This window comes from Carcharodon carcharias, chromosome 7, assembly GCF_017639515.1.
Source record: "Carcharodon carcharias isolate sCarCar2 chromosome 7, sCarCar2.pri, whole genome shotgun sequence".
NCBI lineage: Eukaryota > Metazoa > Chordata > Chondrichthyes > Lamniformes > Lamnidae > Carcharodon > Carcharodon carcharias.
Window position 1 is genome coordinate 88,550,270 of NC_054473.1, and position 25,195 is coordinate 88,575,464.

Below are 25,195 nucleotides of genomic sequence, written 5' to 3' on the forward strand. Positions count from 1 at the left end.
CTTCATTGACCCACCAATGAGACCTTCACCTATGAGATTCTCACTCTGGACCTGCAACCTTACTAGATCCCACTCCCCTCTCTGACTGTGACTGTTTCCTCTTATCACCAGTACCCTGTGTTCTCTCCCCAGCACCCCACCATCGGCACCACCAACCTCGCCTTCTAAGACACTCTTTCTCCGCACCTCCCTGCTTCACCTGCCTCCTGTGTCCAGCCTCAGCATAGTGTTTGCTATCGATATGAGTGAAGCATGGTCCCCAGGAAGGAGAAAGCAACACTTATGGATGTCACAGACATGGAAGAATTGAAGTTCACCAGCTGCACGCCACTTATATGCAGTCACAAACTGAAAGTTCTAAATTCTCACTGGTGAGGGACATAATTTGGAGGATGAACCTAATTCCAGCAAGGAGCACGCATGAGATACTACTGCATGTAAATAGGGTTCCCAACATTGTTCATCAGGAAGCTGGACCTGCCTTTGAACTGCCTTGAAAGTTGGGAGAACAAAATTCTGACAGTTTATCCTGCTGTCGGGAAACAGATTTTTTACTTCCACAAACTAAATACCCTGCCTGCCATGATTCCCACTGCTGGTGGGAACAGAAAATTCTGCCTGGTGTATTAATCAAGAAATACCAGGAATTTGTAAACATAGGGAACTTTAATCTTCATATAAATTAAATTGGCAAAGATGATTTGGAGGATGAGTTCATAGAATGCATTTCAAAACAGTTTCAGAACAATGCATAGTTGAATCTATCAGTGATAAGGTTTATTTTAGATCTTGCATTGCATAAGTGTTAGGGTTAATTAAAAATTTTATCAGAATGGACCCAATGGGACAGAGTGATCATAATATGGTAGAATTTTACTCTCACTTTGAGAGTGACATTCTTAAATCTGAAACAAGAATTTTAAAATTAAAAAAAAAGGCCACTTGGCTGAGGTTGATTGGGAAAATAGATTAAAAATGATGGAGGCAATGACAACCATTTAAAGAAATAATTCAAATTTCAGATTGAAAATACATCCCATTGAGAATCAAATACTGCAAAGGAAAGGAGAAGCATCCCAAGGCTGGCTCAAGAATTTAAGGATGGGATTAAACTAAAAGAAGAAGCTTATAATCATGCTAAGAATAGTAAACCTAGAGGATTGGGAGAGTTCTAGAAACCATCAAAGGATGACCAAAACATTGATTAAAATAAAGGAAAAATTAGAACGAGAGCAAACTAACAAGAAATAGAAAAACAGATTACAAGAGCTTTTACAAGTATACAAGAAGATGAAAGTAGCAAAACTGAATGATTGTCCCCTAGAGGCAGGAGATAGGAGAAGTTAACAAGGGGAATAAGAAAATGGCAAAGACAACAACATAATTTGTATGTCTTCACAGTAGAAGGCACCAAAAGCATTCCAAAAATAGTAAGGAAACAAGGGGCTAATGAGAGTGAGGAACTTCATGAAATCAATATTAGATGAAAAGTGCCAGATAAACTAAACAGATTAAAAGCCAACAGATCTCCTGGATCTGATGGGTTATGTCTGAAGGTTCTAGAAGAGGTGGTTGCAGAGATAGTGGATGCACTGGTTTGGATCTTTCCCACATTTTAGAACCACCCCAGTGGATTGGAAGGTGACAAATGCAAACCACTATTCAAGAAAGGAGGGAGAGAAAAACAGGCAACTTCAGGCCAGTTAGTCTGAAGTCAATCATTGGAAAAATTATTAAGGAAAGGTTAACAAAGTGCTTAGAAAATCATAATATGATTAGGCAGAGTCAACTTAGTTTTACAAAAAGGAAATAATTTTCGACAAATTTATTAGAGCTTTTTAAGGACGTGACTAGGAGGGTTGATAAAGGGGAACCAGTATACTTAGAGGTAGCATACTTGGATTTTCAAAAAGCATCCAACAAGGTACCATAGAAAAGGTTCTCACATTAGATAAAGGTTCATGGAATTGGAGGTAATATATTAGCATGGATGGAGGAATAGTTAAGGGACAGAAAGCAGAGAAAGGGAATTAACTGGTTATTTTCAGGGCCAGGGTTTTTCCTATGGTGGGCGGGTTGGGCGGGAGCCGGAAGGGGCAGGCGGAGCTGATCACCGCTCGTGATCGGCTCCGTGGCACCATTTTACTTGGGTGGGTGAATTAAGACCCGCCCAGTGTGATACGCAGCTGGTAGTGCTCACGCCACTGTTGCTGACAGGGGGAGGATGGAGAGTTGGGGCCAATGCTCTTTTGAGCATGTGCAAAAGAGTGCAGCAGTCTCCCCGAGGGAAGAAGCTGTTCACTGATGATTGCACAATGTTCAGCACCATTCACAACCCTTCAGATACTGAAGCAGTTCATGTCCAAATGAGGTGAGACCTGGACAATATCCAGGCTTAGGCTGACAAGAGGCAAGTAACATTTGAGCCACACAAGTGCCAGGCAATGACCATCTCCAACAAGAGAGAATCCAACCTTTGTCCGTTGACATTCAAGGGCATTACCATCGCTGAATCCCCCACTATCAAATTCCTGGGGGTTACCATTGGCCAGAAACTGAACTGGACTAGCCATATAAATACTGTGGCTACAAGAGCAGGTCAGGGGCTAGGAATCCTGCAGAGAGTAACTCACCTCCTGACTCCCCAAAGCCTGTTCACCATCTACAAGAGTGTGATGGAATACTCCCCGCTTGCCTGGATGAGTGCAGCTCCCACAACACTCAAGAAGCTTGACACCATCCAGGACAAAGCAGCTGCTTGATTGGCACCCCATCCACAAACATTCACTCCCTCCACCACCAATGCACAGTAGCAGCAGTGTGTACTATCTACAAGATACACTGAAGCAACTCATCATGGCTCCTTCGACAGCACATTCCTGCCCGTGACACTACCATCTAAAAGGACAAGAGCAGCAGATACATGGAAACACCACCACCTGGAAGTTCCCCTCCAAACCACTCACCATCCTGACTTGGAAATATATCGCCATTCCTTCACTGTCGCTGGGTCAGAATCATGGAACTCCCTTCCTAACAGCACTGTGGGTGTACCCACACCACATGGACTGCAGGTTCAAGAAGGCAGCTCACCACCACCTTCTCCAGGGCAACTAGGGATGGGCAATAAATGCTGGCCCAGCCAGTGAAGCCCACATCCTGTGAAAGAATAAAATAACCTTAAATCCTATTATATTCTCCATTACCATTTTATTTTACTTATATTAAATTCTCTGATTTCTTCCCTTGAGATATTTTAAAATTCTTGTACCCCTAGTATTTTACCCCTTTCCACAATTGTGGAAATGAAAACAAATATTTATTCAATAAGATTGCAGTTTTGTTATCCTCCATTAGCGTTCCACCTGCACCTGCCTTTAGTGGGCCCCATTTCCTTTGCCACTATGTATCTCTTATATATAAAATCTTTTGTCTCAAGCTTTGATATCTTTTATATATTTTCCATGCTCACTGATTGCTATGTTCCTTACATAGTTTTATTTGTTTTTTTGAGTTCTCTTGGTTCCATGGTCCCTTGTGTAGTGTAAGTTTTCTCTGATAATCTTGATTGTTGATCATGGTTGTTTAACTGCACAAGTTTAGCTTTTGCCTTTTAGGGGTATGTGCTGATTTTTGTGTATTTATTGGAATATGTCCCATTGTTTGGTCATTAATAGCTCAGCCGAGCCTCCTCTGGTTAAACCATTTTCATCGATTGGGATTGCAGCGTGAGTTCATTCCCGTGTGATCATTAAAGAGAAGGGTTGATGCCATTAGTGAATAAGATGTTTCATTTATGATACACATTGCAGGTATTGTCTAGACATGCTGCTATGGTAGCCATACTTGCAGATACCAGGCTGGGAGTATAGTGTTAACCAAGGTACCAACCAGGCTAGGAATGGAGCTATACTCATAGGTACCAGGCAGGGATCATAGCCATACCCACAGGTACTGGGCTAGCAGTCGAGCTATATTGCTGGAGCCAGGCTTGGAGGGGAGTTTCTTTTTATTCATTCATGGAATGTGGGCATCGTTGGCTAAGCTGGCATTTATTTCCCACCACTATTTACCCTTGAGAAGGTGGTGGTGAGCTGCCTTCTTGAACTGCTGCAGTCCATGTGGTGTAGGTACACCCACACTGCTGTTAGGAAGAGAGTTCCAGGATTTTGATCCAGTGACACTGAAGGAACAGCCGATATATTTCTAAGTCAGGATGGTGAGTGACTTGGAGGGGAACTTGCAGGTGGTGGCATTACCATCTATCTGCTGCCCTTGTCCTTCTAGATGGTAGTGATCATGGGTTTGGAAGGTGCTGTCTAAGGAGCGTTGGTGAATTGCTGCAGTGCATCTTGTAGATGGTACCCACTGCAGCCACTGGTGGTGAAGAGAGTGAATGTTTGTGGATGTGGTTTCTATCAAGCAGGCTGCTTTGTCCTGGACAGTGTCAAGCTTCTTGAGTGTTGCTGGAGCTGCACTCGTTCAGGCAAGTGGGGAGTATTCCATCACACTCCTGACTTGTACCTTGTAGATGGTGAACAGGCTTTGGGGAGTCAGGAGGTGAGTTACCCGCCACAGAATTCCCAGCCTCTGACCTGCTCTTGTAGCCACAGTATTTATATGGCTAGTCCAGTTCAGTTCCTGGTCAATGGTAACCACCAAGATGTTGATAGTGGGAGATTCAGTGATGGTAATGCCCTTGAATGTCAAGGGTCAATGGTTAGATTCTCTCTTGTAGGAGATGGTAATTGCCTGGCACTTGTGTGACGTGAATGTTACTTGCCACTTGTCAGCCCAAGCCTGGATATTGTCCAGGTCTTGCTGCATTTGGACGTGGACTGCTTCAGTATCTGAGGAGTTGCGAATGGTGCTGAACATTGTACAATCATCAGTGAACATCCCCACTTCTGTCCTTATGATGGAAGGATGGTCATTGATGAAGCAGCTGAAGATGGTTGGGCCGAGGACACTACCCTGAGGAACTCCTGCAGCGATGTCCCGGGACTGAGCTGACTGACCTCCAACAACCACAACCATCTTCCTTTGTGCTGGGTATGTCTCCAACCAGCAGAGAGTTTTCCCCCTGATTCCCATTGACCCAGTTTTGCTGGGGCTCCTTGATGCCACACAGTCAAATGCTGCCTTGGTGTCAAATGCAGTCACTCTTACCTCACCTCTGGAGTTCAGCTCTTTTGCCCAAGCTTGAACCAAGGCTGTAATGAGGTCAGGAGCTGAGTGGCCCGGGTGGAACCCAAACTGGGCATCGGTGAGCAGGTTATTGCTAAGCAAGTGCCATTTGATAGCACTGTTGACGACCCCTTCCATTACTTTACTGATGATGGAGAGTAGACTGATGGGGTGGTAATTGGCCGGGTTGGATTTGTCCTGCTTTTTGTGTACAGGACATACCTGGGCAATTTTCCACATAGTTGGGTAGATGCCTGTGTTTTAGCTGTAGTGGAACAGCTTGGCTAGGGGCACGGCTATACCCATGGGTGCTGGACTGGGATCGTAGGTATACTCACAGGAACCATGCTGAGAATGCTGAGAGCACAGGTATACTCCCAGATACAGGGCTGGGAAAGAGGCTGTACTCACAGGGACCAGGCTGAGAGTGGAGTTACCCCCACCTCTATATCCTTTTGCAATTTGAAAATCAGAATTGTACACCGTACTCTCAGAGTGGTCAAAGCAAGGTTTTCTATAAGTTTAACATAAGCAAACTCTTTTTGAAATGCTATTCTCCTTGAAATGAACATCTGTTTTATTTGCAGTTTTATGACTTTGTTGATCTGCAGTTACTTTTAATGATTTGTGAATGCAGATCCCTTTCCTCTATCCCATTCTGAGTCTGCTTTCCCCCTACCTTCATTTACACCGCCATTTCACATGTTTTATTAACCTCTTTTTGTAAGTTAGTGCTGTCTTGCTCAGTAATGATTGATCTTCCCATTCGGTGCCATCTGGACATTATCTTTCTGATTTGGGAGTGTGACTGTCACTGAGAGTGCTCCCCCCGCTACTGGGCTCACAAACCATTCCAGGACACGCTCACTGTCAAAATCACCCCCTTTCGGCTTTTTATTGTTTGGATAGACTTTGGACCAAAGCAGATTCATTTACTACACTGACACTGCAGATATAAAAATACACTGCAGATACCGGCCAAACACACTGGCACGGTAGCAATACCAACAGAGACCAGAGTTATACCCCCCAGGGACAGGAGTGATACCGGCAGAGACATGAGTTATACCGACAGGGACATGGATCGGAGTTCTGCCAGCAGAGACCGAAGTTATAACGACAGACTGCTCTGCAGCGCGGTGCGGGCAGCGGATTGTGAAGAGGGGGTTTGGGACCGGAGTTATATCGTGACTGAAATGGAGTTCTACCGGCAGAGACAGGAATGATACCGACAGGGACAGGAGTTATACCGGCAGAGACAAGAGCGATACCGACAGGGACAGGAGTTATACCGGCAGAGACAAGAGCGATACCGACAGGGACAGGAGTTATACCGGCAGAGACAGGAATGATACCGACAGGGACAGGAGTTATACCGGCAGAGACAGGAATGATACCGACAGGGACAGGAGTTATACCGGCAGAGAGACAAGAGTGATACCGACAGGGACAGGAGTTATACCGGCAGAGAGACAAGAGTGATACCGACAGGGACAGGAGTTATACCGGCAGAGAGACAAGAGTGATACCGACAGGGACAGGAGTTATACCGGCAGAGACAAGAGCGATACCGACAGGGACAGGATTTATACCGGCAGAGACAAGAGCGATACCGACAGGGACAGGAGTTATACCGGCAGAGACAGGAATGATACCGACAGGGACAGGAGTTATACCATCTGAAGCCGGTGTCTCTCTCGGTAACTGTCAGAGCTGGGAGGCTCTCCAGGTCCCTCTCTCTCTGTCTCTCTCTGTCTCTCTCTCTTTCACGCTCCCAGCTTCAGTTTCTCTCTCCCTCCCTCTGTCCCTCCCTCTCTCCCCCTCCCTCTATCCCAGTGTCTGTATCTCTCTGTCCCGGGTCCCGGACTCGGTCGCGTCACAGCCCAGGCGGGTTTGGCAGGAAACAGATTCTTCCTGAACTGGGAGAGAAAAATCATCCGAAAAAAATCAAACCAGAGACAGCAGAGAGAGGGAGAGAGAAAAACTCCCACAGAGAGAGAGAGAAACCCGGAGAGAGAGGGAGAACCCGACCCAGAGGCAGAGTTGGAGACAGGTAGGAACAGACAGGGGCTAGTGGATTCAGAGTCACAGTGAGCGGAGGGTAGGACACAGGCAGAGAGAGAGGGATAGACAGGAACAGAGAGAGAGGGAGGGGGGGGGGTGGATAGACAGGAACAGAGAGGGGGGGGGATAGACAGGAACAGTGAGAGAGAGAGAAAGGGGGATAGACAGAAACAGTGAGAGAGAGAGAGAGGGGGATAGACAGAAACAGTGAGAGAGAGAGAGAGGGGGGATAGACAGGAACAGTGAGAGAGAGAGCGAGTGGGGGATAGACAGGAACAGAGAGAGAGAGAGAAAGGGGGATAGACAGAAACAGTGAGAGAGAGAGAGAGGGGGATAGACAGAAACAGTGAGAGAGAGAGAGAGGGGGGATAGACAGGAACAGTGAGAGAGAGAGCGAGTGGGGGATAGACAGGAACAGTGAGAGAGAGAGCGAGTGGGGGATAGACAGGAACAGTGAGAGAGAGAGAGAGAGGGGATAGACAGGAACAGTGAGAGAGAGAGAGAGGGGGGATAGACAGGAACAGTGAGAGAGAGAGAGAGGGGGGATAGACAGGAACAGTGAGAGAGAGAGAGGGGGGATAGACAGGAACAGTGAGAGAGAGAGAGAGGGGGGATAGACAGGAACAGAGAGAGAGAGAGGGGGGGATAGACAGGAACAGTGAGAGAGAGAGAGAGGGGGGATAGACAGGAACAGTGAGAGAGAGAGAGAGAGAGAGAGAGGGGATAGACAGGAACAGTGAGAGAGAGAGAGGGGGATAGACAGGAACAGAGAGAGACGGGGGGGATAGACAGGAACAGTGAGAGAGAGCGGGGGATAGACAAGAACAGTGAGAGAGAGAGAGAGGGGGGATAGACGGGAACAGAGAGGGGGGATAGACAAGAACAGTGAGAGAGAGAGAGAGGGGGGATAGACAGGAACAGAGAGAGAGAGAGGGGGGGATAAACAGGAACAGAGAGAGAGAGAGGGGGGATAGACAGGAACAGAGAGAGAGAGAGAGGGGGGATAGACGGGAACAGAGAGAGAGAGAGAGGGGGGGATAAACAGGAACAGAGAGAGAGAGAGGGGGGATAGACAGGAACAGAGAGAGAGAGAGAGAGGGGGGATAGACAAGAACAGTGAGAGAGAGAGAGGGGGGATAGACAGGAACAGAGAGGGGGGATAGACAAGAACAGTGAGAGAGAGAGAGAGGGGGATAGACAGGAACAGTGAGAGAGAGAGAGAGGGGGATAGACAGGAACAGAGAGGGGGGATAGACAAGAACAGAGAGGGGGGATAGACAAGAACAGTGAGAGAGAGAGAGAGGGGGATAGACGGGAACAGAGAGGGGGGATAGACAAGAACAGTGAGAGAGAGAGAGAGGGGGGATAGACAGGAACAGAGAGAGAGAGAGGGGGGGATAAACAGGAACAGAGAGAGAGAGAGAGGGGGGATAGACGGGAACAGAGAGAGAGAGAGAGGGGGGGATAAACAGGAACAGAGAGAGAGAGAGGGGGGATAGACAGGAACAGAGAGAGAGAGAGAGGGGGGATAGACAGGAACAGAGAGAGAGAGGGGGGGGGATAAACAGGAACAGAGAGAGAGAGAGGGGGGATAGACAGGAACAGAGAGAGAGAGAGAGGGGGATAGACAAGAACAGAGAGGGGGGATAGACAAGAACAGTGAGAGAGAGAGAGAGGGGGATAGACGGGAACAGAGAGGGGGGATAGACAAGAACAGTGAGAGAGAGAGAGGGGGGATAGACAGGAACAGAGAGAGAGAGAGAGAGGGGGGATAGACAGGAACAGAGAGAGAGAGAGAGGGGGGATAGACACAAACAGTGAGAGAGAGAGAGGGGGGATAGACAGGAACAGAGAGAGAGAGAGAGGGGGGATAAACAGGAACAGAGAGGGGGGGGATAGACAGGAACAGTGAGAAGGAGAACAAGGTGTAGATAGGTTCAGAGAGAGAGAGAGATAGACAAGGAGATTGTGGGGCAGGAACACTAAAACAGTGCAAAACAGAAACAGGGAGATAGAGAGGGGCTGTAAGAGAAAGAGGGACAGAGAAAGGGACTCAGTGAGGGACAGAGAGAGGAACACAGAGTCAGAGGGAGGGACAGAGAGAAGGAGACAGAGAGAGAGAGACACAGAGAGGGAAAGGGGCACAGTGGGACAGGAGCACTGAGGCAGCACAATAGGGAGAGAGAGAGAGGGACACAAACAGGGAGCAGAGTGACTGAAACACTGGGTGAGGTAGGGGGACAAGGGGATTGAGACAGTACAATAGAGAGAGAGAGGAAGAAAGGGAGAAGCAGGAAGAGATAGGGATTGAGAGGGGCAGGGTTGTGATAAGCGGTTTGGGACAGTTAGGAGAGAGACAGAAGACAGATAAACGGAGAGGGTAAGGGAGTGAGCGAGGAGACGCCCTGGGAGAGACATGTGTCTGGCTGGGCTCCTGCTCCTGCCGGCCGTGCTGGCCATGAAGGTGGGTGACACCTTCCGCAGCCTCACGCCCACCAACAACCTGGTGGTGGTGGAAGGGCCAGTGCCAGGCTGGGACCCAGAGCTGGGCCCTCGGGTATATGTGGGTGCCGTCAATGCTGTATACCAGCTGGGGCCGGGGCTACAACTGGAGGCCCGAGTGAAGACAGGCCCTGAGCAGGACAGTGCCCTATGCCATGCTCCACAACTCCCTCACACCAAATGTCAGCACCCCCGCAGGCAGACTGACAATCACAATAAGCTGCTGCAGGCTGACCAGGCCCAGGGCCTGCTGGTGGTATGTGGCTCCATTCACCAGGGCTTCTGCCAACTCCGGACCTTAGCAAACATCAGCCACTTGGCAGTGCAGTTCCCCCCAGCAGCGGGCCCTGACCTGGTCTTTCCCAGTATGCTGTATGTGGCTGCCAACCACCCTGAGGCCTCCACTGTTGGCCTGGTGCTGCAGGGCTTAGGGCCCGGGTCTGAAGCTGGCAGTCGATTACTGGTGGCTGCTACATACACCGGCCTGGGCACCCGCTACTTCCCAACCAACAACAGCCGCGAGGACCTGCGCTTCGAGAACACTCCGGAGATTGCCATTCGGGCTCTTGACAAGGGCCAACTCTCACGTCTCTTCACCTACGACATCAACCCGTCTGAGGACAACGTCTTCAAGATCAAGTCCGAGGCAAAGGCTCAGAACCGCCTGAGTTTTGTGCGGGCTTTCAGCCGCAGCATCTACACTTACCTGGCGCTGAACAATGATGCCAACTCAGGCGCCAAGAGTGGACGACCCCGGAGCCTGCTGGCCCGCATCTGTGCCGGGGCCCGAGGCCCAAGGCCGGCCGAGAGCCGCAAACTGACAGAGTCCTACATCCAGCTGGGCCTGCAGTGCGGAGCCAGCCCCAGGCTTTATGGCCGCCTGTTGTCTGTCTGGGCTGGGCCTGCTCAGAACCTGTACGGCCTGTTTGAGAGGCCCGAGGACAGTGGGAGGGACTCAGCCCTCTGCACCTTCAAGTTCCTCGACATTGAGCAGCGAATCCGCGAGGCCCGTCGGAAATGCTTCGAGGAAGAGCGCAGTCAGGAGGTGACGGTGCTGGACAGTGTGATCCAGGGCAGCGGACCAGCCTGCATCAGACGCAACATCACGGTGAGTGAGGGGGATGGGGCACTGAGGGTGGTGCGGAGGGAGGAGCTGTTATAAAATGCAGGGAATGAGGCAGATGAAGGAGGATGGGACAGAAGAATGGGCGGAGAGGGAGGGTGGAGGGGCCGAGCCCACAGAGGAGGGGAAAAGGGAACAGGCTGGGAGCAGGAAGGACTGAGGGAAGACAGGAAGAGGTAGAGAGGGAATTCAAAGGAGGAGGGGTAGAGAGTGGAGGGGCAAATGCAGAAGAGGAACAAAAGAGAAGGGGTCGAGAGTGAAGTTTGAAGTACATGCGGGGAGGGAGAGTGAGGAGGAAAGTGGACAGGGAATGGTGTGGAAGGGTGGGAGCGGAGGGAGAGTAGGGAGAGTGGGAGTCTGAGAGAGTGGGTGGGGAGGGTACGAGAGGAATAGATGTGGGAGACTGGGTGTGGGAGAGTGGGTGTGGGAATGTGCATGAGAGTTCATGGGGAGAGTGGGTTGGGTGTGTGTTTGGGGAGTGGGAGAGGAAGGTGGTGACGAGTCACTGAGGAGCGGGTAATGAGTGGGCTAGGAGGGTGGATGGGGGGTGAGTGAGGAATGGGTATGAGAGGGTGGATAGGGCTGGGTTGGGGTGGGTATGGAAGGGTGGGATGTGGCATGGGCCAGTGGGTGAGGATGGCTGCAGGTGGGAATGGAAAGGTGGGGTGTTGTTGGGGGATAGGTAGGAGTGGGTGTGGGATAGGAGGGTGGGTGTGAATGGGTGGGGATAGTATGGGAGGGTGAGTGGAGCTGGGGATGGGAGGGCTGGGGGGCTGGGGTGGGTGGGGCTGGGTATGGGAGCGTGGGTGGGTATGCGAAGGTGGGATGGGAGGACGGGGTGTTGGTGGGGCTGTGAGATTGATAAAGGAGAATGGGGGCAGAACAGGGCTGTAAGAGTGATACAGGGACATGGGGTGAATTGCAGGGCAGTGAGATTGATACAGGGTATGGGGAGATAGTGGGGCAGTGAGATTGATACAGGGTATGGGGAGAGAGCGGGGCAGTGAGATTGCCAGCAGGGTATGGTCAGAGTGGGGCATTCAGAGTAATACAGGGGCATGGGGCGAGAGCGGGGCATTGAGAGTGATGCAGTAGGTATCGGGAGAGAGCGGGACACTGAGATTCATTGAGGGGTATGGGGAGAGATCGGGGCAGTGAGACAGTTACTCGGGTATTGTGAGAGAGCGGGGCAGGGAGAGAGATAGAAGGGTATGGTGAGAGAGTGGGGCAGTGAGAGTGATACAGGGGTATGGGGAGAGAGCGGGACAGTGAGAGTGATACAGGGGTATGGGGAGAGAGCGGGGCTGTGTGAGTGGGAGGGAGAAATGGGGAGAGAGAGGAGCAATGATAGTGAATACATGGTTATAGGTAGAGAGCGGGGCAGTGAGAGTGATACAGGGTTATGGGTAGAGAGCGGGGCAGTGAGAGTGATATAGTGGTATGGGGACAGACCTGGGCAGTGAGATTATCACATGGGTTTGGGGAGAGAGCGGGACAGTGAGATTAACACGGGGGTATGGTGAGAGAGTGGGGCAGTGAGAGTGATACAGGTGTTTGGGGAATGAGCGTGGTTGGGAGAGTGATACAGATGTATGGGGAGAGACTGGGGGCAGTGAGAGTGATACAGGGTTTGGGGTGAGAGCTGGGCAATGAGAGTGACACGGGTTTGGGGAGAGAGCAGGACAGTGAGATTAACACGGAGGTATGGTGAGAGAGTGGGGCAGTGAGAGTGATACAGATGTATGGGCGGTGAATGCCGCAGTGAGAGTGCTACAGGCGTATGGGGAAAGAGCGTGGTTGTGAGAGTTATACAGGGGTATGGGGAGATAGTGGGGCAGAGAGAGTGATAGATATGTATGGGGAGAGACCGGGGCTGTGAGAATGATACAGGCGTATGGGTAGAGAGTGGGGCGGTGAAAGTGATAAAGTGGTATGGGGAGAGAGCGGGACAGTGAGATTGACACCGGGATATGGTGAGAGAGTGGGGCATTCAGACTAATACAGGGGCATGGGGCAAGTGCGGGTCATTGAGAGTGATGCAGTGGTACGGGCAGAAAGCGGGGCAGTGAGATTGATACAGGGTTATGGTTAGAGAGCGGGGTTGTGAGAGTGATACAGAGGTATTGGGAGAGAGCGGGGCTGTGAGATTGATAAAGGCATATGGGGAGAAAGCGGGGCAGTGAGATTGACAGCGGGGTATGGTGGGAGAGTGAGGCATTCAGACTAATACAGGGGCATGGGGCAAGTGCGGGGCATTGAGAGTGATGCAGTGGTATGGGGAGAGAGTGGGGCAGTGAGAGTGATACAGGGTTATGGTTAGAGAGCGGGGCTGTGAGAGTGATACAGAGGTATGGGGAGAGACCAGTGCTGTGAGATTGATACAGGCGTATGGGTAGAGAGTGGGGCAGTGAAAGTGATACAGTGGTATGGGGAGAGAGCGGGACAGTGAGATTGACACCGGGGTACGGTGAGAGAGTGGGGCATTCACAGTAATACAGGGGCATGGGGTGAAAGCGGGGCATTGAGAGTGAGGCAGTGGTATGGGGAGAGAGCGAGGCAGTGAGAGTGATATCGGGGTATGTGCAGAGCGCAGGGCTGTGAGAGTGATACAGTGGTATGGGAAGAAGGTGGGGCATTGAGAGTCATACAGGGATATGGGTAGAGTGCGGGGCAGTGAGAGTGATACAGGCGTATGGGGAGAGAGTGGGTCAGTGAGATTAACAAGATCATGGTGAACGAGTGGGGCATTGAGAGTGATACAGGTGTATGATAAAAGAGCGTGGTTGTGAGAGTGATACAGGTGTATGGGGAAAGAGCGTGGTTGTGAGAGTGATACAGGCATATGGTGACAGAGTGGGGCAGTGAGATTAACACAAGTGTATGGTGACAGAGTGGGGCTGTGAGAGTGTTACAGGGTTTGGGGTGAGAGCTGGGCAGTGAGAGTGACAAGGGTATTGGGAGAGAGCGGGGCAGTGATAGTGATACAGGGGTACGGGGACAGAGCGGGGCTGTTAGATTAACACAGGGGTATGGTGAGATAGTGGGTCAGTGAGAGTGATACAGGTGTATGATAAAAGAGCGTGGTTGTGAGAGTGATACAGGTGTATGGGGAAAGAGCGTGGTTGTGAGAGTGATACAGGCATATGGTGACAGAGTGGGGCAGTGAGATTAACACAAGTGTATGGTGACAGAGTGGGGCAGTGAGAGTGTTACATGGTTTGGGGTGAGAGCTGGGCAGTGAGAGTGACAAGGGTATTGGGAGAGAGCGGGGCAGTGATAGTGATACAGGGGTACGGGGACAGAGCGGGGCTGTTAGATTAACACAGGGGTATGGTGAGATAGTGGGTCAGTGAGAGTGATACAGGGGTATGGGGAGTGAGCAGAGCAGTCAGATTAACCCAGCGGTATGTTTAGAGAATGGGGCAGTGAGAATGATACAGGAGTATGGGGAGAGACCGGGGCAGTGAGATTAACACAATGTTATGGTGACACCGTGGGACATCGAGAGTGATACAGGTGTATGGGGAGAGAGCGGGGCAGTGAAAGTGAAAAAGGTGCTTGAGGATAGAGTAGGAGAGAGGAATGGGCAGAGAGCAGGGCAGTGATAGTGATACATGGGTATGGGGAGAGAGCAGGGCTGAGAGGGATGCAGTAGTTTGGGGAGAGAGCGGGGCAGTGAGAGTGATACAGGTTTATGGGGAGAGATCGGGACAGTGAGAGTGATACTAGGTTCTGGGGAGAGAGTGGTGTTGTGAGATTGATACTGTTGTATGGGGAGTGAGCAGGGCAATGAGAGTCATGCTAGTTTATGGGGAGAGAGCGGGGCAGTGTGAATGATACAGGGATATGGTGAGAGAGCGGCACAGTGAGACTGATACAGCGGTATGGGGTATTAGCGGGGCAGTGAGATTGATGAAGGATTATGTGGAGAGAGCGGGGCAGTGAGAGTGAAATGTGTATGGGGAGAGAGCAGGGCAGTGTGAGTGATATAGGGGTATGTGGAGAGAGCATGGCAGTGAGATTAACAGAGGGGTATGGTGAGAGTGTGGGACAGTGAGAGTTATACAGGAGTATGGGGAAAGAGCGGGGCAGTAGGAGTTATACAGTGGTATGGGGAGAGCGCGGGTCAGTGAGATTAACACAAGGGAATGGTGCCAGAGTGGGGCAGTGAGAGTGATACATGTGTAAGGGAAAAAGCGTGGTTGTGAGAGTGATCGGGGGGTATGGGGAGAGAGCGGGACAGTGAGAGTGATACAGTGGCATGTGGAGATAATGGGGCAGAGAGAGTTATACAGGGGTATTGTGAGTGAGCAGAGAAATGTGATCTTTACAGGGGGTAAAGGGATAGATTCTGGGGCTGTGAGATGGATAATGGGGCATTGGGAGAGAGCGGGGCAATGAGAGTAATACAGGGGTATGGGGAGAGAGTGGGGCAGTGAGAGTGATACAGGTGTTCGGGGAGAGATTTTTACATGGGGTAAGGGGATAGATGCCGGGCCAGTGAGATTGATAAAAGGGTATGGGGAGAGAGCGGGACAGTGAGAGTGATACCGGGGTATGGGGAGAGAGCAGGGCAGTGACAGTGATACAGGGTTATGGTAGAGAGCGGGGCAGTGAGAGTGATGTAGTGGTATGGGGACAGACCTGGGCATTGAGATTATCACATGGGTTTGGGGAGAGAGCGGGACAGTGAGATTAACACGGGGATATGGTGAGAGAGTGGGGCAGTGAGAGTGATACAGATGTATGGGCAGTGAATGCCGCAGTGAGAGTGCTACAGGCGTATGGGGAAAGAGCGCGGTTGTGAGAATTATACAGGGGTATGGGGAGATAGTGGGGGCAGAGAGAGTGATAGATGCGTATGGGGAGAGAGCGGGGCTGTGAGGTTGATACAGGCGTATGGGTAGAGAATGGGGCGGTGAAAGTGATAAAGTGGTATAGGGTGAGAGCGGGACGGTGAGTTTGATACCGGGGTATGGTGAGAGAATGGGGCATTCAGACTAATACAGGGGCATGGGGCGAGAGCGGGGCATTGAGAGTTATGCAGGGTTATGGGTGGAGAGCGGTGCATTGAGAGTTATACAGTGGTATGGGGAGAGAGCGGGGCAGTGAGAGTGATAAAGAGTTGTGGGTAGAGAGCGGGGTAGTGAGAGTGAAACATGTGTATGGGGGGAGAGCGGGGCTGTGAGATTGGGAGAGAGGGGTGGGGAGAGAGCGGGGCAGTGATACTGATAGAGGGGTATGAGGAGAGAGCGGGGCTGTGAGCGGGATACATGGTTATGGGCAAAGAGTGAGGCAGTGTGATTGATAAAGGGGTATGGTGAGTGAGCATGGAAGTGAGATTGATACAAAGATTAAAGGAGAGACGAGGGCAGTGACAGTGTTACAGGGATGTGGGGAGAGAGCGGGAGAGTGTGAGTGATACACGTGTATGGGGAGAGCGCGGGGCTGTGAGAGTAGGTGAGGGGAATAGGCAGAGAGCGGGGCAGTGATAGTGATACAGTGGTACAGGGAGAGAGCGGGGCAGTGAGATTAACACAAGATTATGGTGACACCGTGGGGCATTGAGATTGATACAGGTGTATGGGGAGAGAGCGGGGCAGTGTGATTGATGCATGTGTATGTGGAGATAGTGGGGCAGGGAGAGTGATAAAGGGTTTTGGGGAGCGAGCAGAGAAATGAGATTTTTACAGGGGTATTTTTAAAGGGATAGATGCTGGGGCTGTGAGATTGATAATGGGGCATTGGGAGAGAGCGGGGCAATGAGAGTGATACATGTGTTTGGGGAGAGAGCGGGGCTGTGAAACACATACAGGGGTATGGGGAGAGAGCAGGGCAGTGAGAGTGATACAGGTGTTTGGGGAGAGAGCGGAGTTGTGAGAGTGATACAGGTGTTTGGGGAGGGAGCGGAGTTGTGAGAGTAATACAGGTGTTTGAGGAGAGAGCGGGGCTGTGAGACTGATACAGGGGTATGGGGAGAGAGCCGGGCAGTGAGAGTGATACAGTGGCATGAGGAGTGAGCAGAGCAATGAGATTTTTACAGTGGGTAAGGGGATAGATGCCGGTCAGGGAGATTGATAAAAGGGTATGGGGAGAGAGCGGGACAGTGAGATTCATACAGGGGTATGGGGAGAGATCGGGGCAGTGAGAGTGATACAGGGGTATAGGGAGAGAGCGGGGCTGTGTGAGTGGGAGAGAGGAATGGGGAGAGGGTGGGGCAGTGATAGTGATACAGGGGTATGGGTAGAGAGCGGGGCAGTGAGAGTGATACAGGGGTATGGGGAGAGAGCGGGGCAGTGAGAGTGATACAGGGGTATGGGGAGAGAGCGGGGCTGTGTGAGTGAGAGAGAGGAATGGGGAGAGGGCGGGGCAGTGATAGTGATACAGGTGTATGGGTAGAGAGCGGGGCAGTGAGAGTGATATAGTGGTATGGGGACAGACCTGGGCATTGAGATTATCACATGGGTTTGGGGAGAGAGTGGGACAGTGAGATTAACACGGGGGTATGGTGAGAGAGTGGGGCAGTGAGAGTGATACAGGCGTATGGGGAAAGAGCGTGGTTGTGAGAGTTATACAGGGGTATGGGGAGATAGTGGGGCAGAGAGAGTGATAGATTTGTATGGGCCGAGAGCGGGGCTGTGAGGTTGATACAGGCATATGGGTAGAGAGTGTGGCGGTGAAAGTGATACAGTGGTAAGGGGAGAGAGCGGGTCAGTGAGATTAACACAAGGGAATGGTGCCAGAGTGGGACAGTGAGAGAGATACACGTGTATGGGAAAGAGCGTGGTTGTCAGAGTGATCGGGGGGTATGAGGAGAGAGCGGGGCAGTGAGAGTGATACAGTGGTATGTGTAGATAGTGGGGCAGAGAGAGTGATACAGGGGTATGGGGATCGTGCAGAGAAATATGATTTTTACAGGGGTTAAAGGGATAGATGCTGGGGCTGTGAGATTGATAATGGGGCATTGGGAGAGAGCAGGTCAGTGAGAGTGATATAGGTGTTTGGGGAGAGAGTGGGGCAGTGAGAGTAATACAGGTGTATGGGGAGAGAGCGGGGCAGTGAGAGTGATAAAGTGGTATGGGGAGAGAGTGGGGCAGTGAGAGTGATACAGCGTTATGGGCAGAGAATGGGACAGTGAGAGTGAAACAGTGGTTTTTCAGAAAGCGGGGCATTGACAGTGATACCGGGGTATGGGGAGAGATCGGGACAGTGACAGTGATATCGGGGTATGTGCAGAGCGTAGGGCTGTGTGAGTGATACAGTGATATGGGAAGGACGTGGGGCATTGAGAGTGATACAGGGATATGGTGCGAGAGTGGGGCAGTGAGAGTGATACAGGGGTTTGAGGAGAGAGTGGGGCAGCGAGATTAACAATGTCATGGTGAACGAGTGGGGCATTGAGAGTGATACAGGTGTATGGGGAAAGAGCGTCGTTGTGAGAGTGATACAGGTGTATGAGGAGAGAGTGGGTCAGTGAGATTAACACAAGTGTATGGTGACAGAGTGGGGGCAGTGAGAGTGATACAGGGCTTGGGTGAGAGCTGGGCAGTGAGAGTGCATGGGTATTGGGAGAGAGCGGGGCAGTGAGAGTGATACAGGGTTATGGGTAGTGAGCAGGGCAGTGAGAGTGATGTAGTGCTATGGGGACAGACCTGGGCAGTGAGATTATCACATGGGTTTGGGGAGAGAGCAGGACAGTGAGATTAACACGGGGGTATGGTGAAAGAGTGGGGCAGTGAGAGTGATACAGATGTATGGGCAGTGAATACCGCAGTGAGAGTGCTACAGGCATATGGGGAAAGAGCATGGTTGTGAGAGTTATACAGGGGTATGGGGAAATAGTGGGGCAGAGAGAGTGATAGATGAGTATGGGGAGAGGGCGGGGCTGTGAGGTTGATACAGGCGTATGGGTAGAGAGTGGATCAGTGAAAGTGATACAGTGGTATGGGGAGAGAGCGGGACCGTGAGATTGACAGCGTGGTATGGTGAGAGACTGGGGCATTCAGAGTAATACAGGGGCATGGGGCGAGAGTGGGACATTGAGAGTGATGCAGTGGTATGCGGAGAGAGCGGGACAGTGAGATTGACACCAGGGTGTGGTGAGAGAGTGGGGCATTCAGAGTAATACAGGGGCATGGGGCGAGAGTGGGACATTGAGAGTGATGCAGTGGTATGCGGAGAGAGCGGGACAGTGAGATTGACACCAGGGTGTGGTGAGAGAGTGGGGCATTCAGAGTAATACAGGGGCATGGGGCGAGAGCAGGGAATTGAGAGTGATGCAGTGGTATGGGGAGAGAGCAGGGCAGTAAGAGTGATACAGGGTTATGGGGAGAGAGCGGGGCCGTGAGGTTATCATAGGGGTATGCTGAGAGACTGGGGCAGTGAGAGTGTTACGGGCTTATGGGCAGTGAGCGGGCCAGTGTGAGTGATATAGTGGTATGGGGAGAGAGTGGGGCAGTGAGATTAACATGGGTATGGTGAGAGAGTGGCGCAGTGAGAGTGATACAGGGGTGTGGGGAGAGATCAGGTCAGTGAGAGTGATAAAGTGGTATGGGGAGAGCGTGGGGAAGTGAGAGTGAAACAGTGGTTTTACAGAGACCGGGGCATTGACAGTGATACCGGGGTATGGGGAGAGATTGGGACAGTGACAGTGATATCGGGGTATGTGCAGAGCGCAGGGCTGTGTGAGTGATACAGTGGTATGGGAAGAATGCGGGGCAGTGAGATTAACACAGGGATATGGTGCGAGAATGGTGCAGTGAGAGTGATACAGGGGTTTGAGGAGAGAGTGGGGCAGTGAGATTAACAAGGTCATGGTGAACGAGTGGGGCATTGAGAGTGATACAGGTGTATGGGGAAAGAGCGTGGTTGTGAAAGTGATACAGGTGTATGGGGAATGAGCGTGGTTGTGAGAGTGATACAGTTGTATGGGGAGAGAGCGGGTCAGTGAGATTAACACAAGGGAATGGTGCCAGAGTGGGGCAGTGAGAGAGATACATGTGTACGGGAAAGAGCATGGTTGTGAGGTTGATAGGAGGGTATGGGGAGAGAGCGGGGCAGTGAGAGTGATACAGTGGTATGTGGAGATAGTGGGGCAGAGAGAGTGCTACAGAGGTATGGGGAGCGAGCAGAGAAATGTGATTTTTACAGGGGTTAAAGGGACAGATGCTGGGGCTGTGAGATTGATAATGGGGCATTGGGAGAGAGCAGGTCAGTGAGAGTGATACAGGTGTTTGGGGAGAGAGTGGGGCAGTGAGAGTGATACAGTGGCATGAGGAGTGAGCAGAGCAATGAGATTTGTACAGTGGGTAGATGCCGGGTCAGCGAGATTGATAAAAGGGTATGGGGAGAGAGCGGGACAGTGAGATACATACAGGGGTATGGGGAAAGATCGTGGCAATGATAGTGATACAGGGGTATGGGGAGAGAGCGGGGCATTGATAGTGATACAGGGGTATGGGGAGAGAGCGGTGGAATGAGAGTGATACAGGTGTATGGGTAGAGAGCGGGGCAGTGACGGTGATGTAGTGGTATGGGGACAGACATGGGCAGTGAGATTATCACATGGGTTTGGGGAGAGAGCGGGACAGTGAGATTAACACGGGGGTATGGTCAGAGAGTGGGGCAGTGAGAGTGATACAGATGTATGGGCAGTGAATGCCGCAGTGTGACTGCTACAGGCGTATGGGGAAAGAGCGTGGTTGTGAGAGTTATACAGGAGTATGGGGAGATAGTGGGGTTGGAGAGACTGATAGATGTGTATGTGAAGAGAGTGGGGCAGTGATGTTGATACAGGCGTATGTGTAGAGAGTGTGGCGGTGGAAGTGATACAGTGGTATAGGGATAGAGCGGGACAGTGAGATTGACAGCGGGGTATGATGAGAGAATGGGGCTTCAGAGTAATACAGGGGCATGGGGCGAGAGCGGGTCATTGAGAGTGATGCAGTGGTATGAGGAGAGAACGGGGCAGTGAGAGTGATACAGGGTTATGGGTAGAGAGCGGGGCTGTGAGAGTGATACAGAGGTATGGGGAGAAAGCGGGGCAGTGAGGTTATCATAGGGGTATGCTGAGAGACTGGGGCAGTGAGAGTGATACAGGCGTATGGGCAATGAGCGGGGCAGTGTGAGTGATATAGCGGCATGGGGAGAGAGTGTGGTAGTGAGATTAACACGGGACTGGTGAGAGAGTGGCGCAGTGAGAGTGATAGAGAGGTGTGGGGAGCGAGCTGGAAAGTGAGATTAACACAAGGTTATGGTGACAGAGTGGAGCATTGAGAGTGATACACAGATATGGGGAGATAGTGGGACAGAGAGAATGATAGATGTGTACGGGGAGAGAGAGGCGCAGTGAGAGTGAAACAGGTTTATGGGGGGAGAGCGAGGCTGTGAGAGTGGGAGAGAGGAATGGGGAAGAGCGGGGCAGTGATGCTGTTGGAGGGGTATGGGGAGAGAGCGGTGCTGTGAGAGTGGGAGAGAGGAATGGGGAAAGAGCAGGGCAGTGATGCTGATGGAGGGGTATGAGGAGAGAGCAGGATACATGGTTATGGGCAGAGAGCGAGGTAGTGTGATTGATAAAGGGGTATGGGGATTGAGCGGGTAAGTGAGATTGATACAAAGATAAAAGAGAGACCATGGCAGTGACAGTGTTACAGGGATATGGGGAGAGAGCAGGGTATTGAAAGTGAAAAAGGTACATGGGGAGAGAGCGGGGCTGTGGGAGTAGGAGAGAGGAATGGGCAGAGAGCGGGGCAGTGATAGTGATACAGTGGTACGTGGAGAGAGCGGGGCTGTGAGAGGGATACAAGGGTATGGTGAGAGAGTGGGGCAGTGAGAGTGATACAGGTGTATGGGGAGAGAGCGGGGCAGTGAGAATGATACAGGGGTATGGGGAGAGAGTGGGGCAGTGAGATTAACACAGGGGTATGGTGAGAGAGAGGGGCAGTGAGAGTGATGCAGGTGAATGGGGAGAGAGTGGGTCTGTAAGAGTAGAAGAGAGGAATGGGTAGGGAGCGGGGCATTGATAGTGATACAGGGGTACGGGGAGAGAACGGGGCTGTGAGAGGGATACAGGGGTATGGGGAGAGAGCGGGGCAGCGAGAGTGATACAGGGGCATGGGGAGAGAGTGGGCCTGTGAGAGTAGGAGAGAGGAATGGGCAGAGGGCGGGGCAGTGATGGTGATACAGTGGTACAGGGAGAGAGCGGGGCTGTGAGATTAACACAGGGATATGGTGAGAGAGTGGGGCAGTGAGAGTGATACAGGTGTATGGGGAGAGAGCGGGGCTGTGTGAGTGATACACGTGTATGGGGAGAGCGCGGGGTAGTGAAAGTGAAAAAGGTGCATGGGAAGAGATCGGGGCTGTGAGAGTAGGAGAGAGGAATGGGCAGAGAGTGGGGCAGTGATAGTGAAACAGGGGTACGGGGAAAGAGCGGGGCTGTGAGAGGGATACAGGTTTATGGGGAGAGATCGGGGCAGTGAGAGTGATACTAGGTTCTGGGGAGAAAGCGGTGTTGTGAGATCGATACCGGTGTATGGGGAGTGAGCAGGACAGCGAGAGTCATACTAGGGTATGGGGAGAGAGCGGGGCAGTGTGAATAATACAGGGATATGGGGAGAGAATGGCACAGTGAGACTGAATCAGGGAAATGGGCTGTTAGCGGGGCAGTGAGAGTGATGAATGAGTATGTGGAGAGAGTGGGGCAGCGAGAGTGAAATGGGTATGGGGAGAGAGCGGGGCAGTGTGAGTGATACAGGAGTATGTGGAGAGAGTGGGGCAGTGAGATTAACAGAGGGGTATGTTGGGAGTGTGGGACAGTGAGAGCTGTACAGGAGTATGGGAAAAGAGCAAGGCAGTACAAATTATAAAGTGGTATGGGGAGAGTGCGGGTCAGTGAGATTAACACAAGGGAATGGTGACAGAGTGGGGCAGTGAGAGTGATACACGTGTATGGGAAAGAGCGTGGTTGTGAGAGTGGTACAGGGGTATGGGGAGAGAGCGGGGCAGTGATAGTGATACAGGGTTATGGTTAGAGAGCGGGGCAGTGAGAGTGAAATAGTGGTATGGGGACAGACCTGGGCAGTGTGATTATCACATGGGTTTGGGGAGAGACCGGGACAGTGAGATTAACATGGGGGTATGGCGAGAGAGTGGGGCAGTGAGAGTGATACAGATGTACGGGCAGTGAATGCTGCAGTGAGAGTGCTACAGGCGTATGGGGAAAGAGCGTGGTTGTGAGAGTTATACAGGCTTATGGGGAGATAGTGGGGCAGAGAGAGTGATAGATGTGTATGGGGAGAGGGCGGGGCTGTGAGGTTGATACAGGCGTATGGGTAGAGAGTGGGGCGGTGAAAGTGATACAGTGGTATAGGGATAGAGCGGGACAGTGAGATTGACACCAGGGTATGGTGAGAGAGTGGGGCATTCAGAGTAATACAGGGGCATGGGGCGAGAGCAGGGCATTGAGAGTGATGCAGTGGTATGGGGAGAGAGCGGGGCAGAGAGAGTGATATAGGGTTATGGGGAGAGAGCGGTGCAGAGAGTAATATATGTGTATGGGGTGAGAGCGCCGCAGTGAGAGTGATACAGTGGTATGGGGAGAGTGCGGGGCAGAGAGAGTGATGAAAGGGTATTTGGAGAGAGCGGGGCAGTGAAAGTGAAAGGGGTATGGGGAGAAAGTCGGGCCGTGTGAGAGATACAGGGGGCTATGGAGAGAACAGGTCAGTGAGAGTGATACAGTGGTATGGGGAGAGAATGGGGCAGTGAGAATGAAACTGATTTTTGAGAGAGCGTGGCATTGACAGTGATACCGGGATATGGGGAGAGATTGGGACAGTGACAGTGATATCGGGCTATGTGGAGAACGCAGGGCTGTGAGAGTGATACAGTGGTATGGGTAGAGAGCGGGACAGTGAGATTAACACAGGGATATGGTGAGAGAGTGGGGCAGTGAGAGTGATACAGGGGTATGGGGAGAGAGCGGGGCAGAGGCAGAGAGAGTGGTACATGTGTTTGGGGAGAGAGCGGGGCTGTGAATGTGATACAAGGGTAAGGGAAGAGAGCAGGCAGTGAGATTAACACAGGAGTGCGGGGCAGTGAGAGTGATACAGGGGTATGGTGAGAGAACAGGACAGTGAGAGTGATATAGTGGTATGGGGAGAGCGCGGGGCAGTGAGAGTGATACAGGGGTAAGGAGAGAGAGCTGGGCTGAGAGAGGGGGAGAGAGGAATGGGCAGAGAGGGGGGTTGTGACACCGATACATGGGTATGGCGAGAGAGCAATGCTATGAGAGGGATAAAGGTGTTTGGGGAGTGAGCGGGTCAGTGAGAGTGATACGGGGTACGGGGAGAGAGCGGGGCAGAGAGAATGAAACAGGAGTACGGGGAGAGAGCGGGGCAGAGAGAGTGATACAGGGTTATGGGTAGAGAGCGGGGCTGTGAGAGTGATACAGGGGTTTGGGGAGAGAGCGGGGCCATGAAGTTATCATAGGGGTACGCTGAGAGACTGGGGCAGTGAGAGTGATGCAGGCGTATGGGCAGTAAGCGGGGCAGTGTGAGTGATATAGTGGTATGGTGAGAGAGTGGTGCAGTGAGATTGATACAGGGGTATGGGATGTTAGCGGGGCAGTGAGATTGATGAAGGAGTATGTGGAGAGAGCGGGGCAGTGAGAGTGAAATGGGTATGGGGAGAGAGTTGGGCAGTGTGTGTGATACAGGGGTATGGGGAGAGATCAGGTCAGTGAGATTAACACAAAGGTATGGTGACAGAGTGGGGCAGTGAGAGTGATACAGCGTTTGGGGAGAGAGCTGGGCCGTGAGCGTGACACGAGTATTGGGAGAGATCGGGCAATGAGATTGATACAGGTGTACGGGGAGAGAGCGGGGAAGTGATATTGATAGAGGGGTATGGGGAGAGAACAGGTCAGTCAGTGTGATACAGCTGTATGGGGAGAGAGCGGCGCAGTGAGAGTGATACAGGGTTATGGGGTGTGTGCGTGTCAGTGAGAGTGATACAGAGATATGGGGAGAGAGCGGCGCAGTGAGAGTGATACAGGGGTATGGTGAGAGTGCGGGGCAGTGATGGTGATCCAAGGGTATGGGGAGAGAGCGGGGCAGTGAGATTAACACAAGGTTATGGTGACAGAGTGGGCATTGAAAGTGATACAGGTGTATGAGGAAAGAGCGTGGTTGTGAGAGTGATATATGTGTATGGGGAGAGAGCGCCTCAGTCAGTGTGATACAGGGGTATGGGGAGAGAGCGGGGCAGAGAGTGTGATACCGCTGTATGGGGAGAGAGCGGGGCAGAGAGAGTGATACAGGGGTA

At 51.8% G+C, this 25,195-nt stretch overlaps 1 protein-coding gene across 1 annotated transcript in view; it reads left to right on the forward strand.

Moving 5' to 3' along the window:
• The first annotated feature begins 9,281 nt into the window (after positions 1-9,281).
• plxnd1 (plexin D1) overlaps positions 9,282-25,195 on the forward strand; it is a 357,498-nt gene continuing 341,584 nt past the window's right edge. Inside the window, exon 1 of the mRNA XM_041191644.1 lies at positions 9,282-10,861. Within this exon, the coding sequence (XP_041047578.1) occupies positions 9,668-10,861 (1,194 nt within the window). The 5' untranslated portion in view covers positions 9,282-9,667. The remainder of the gene's footprint in view (positions 10,862-25,195) is intronic.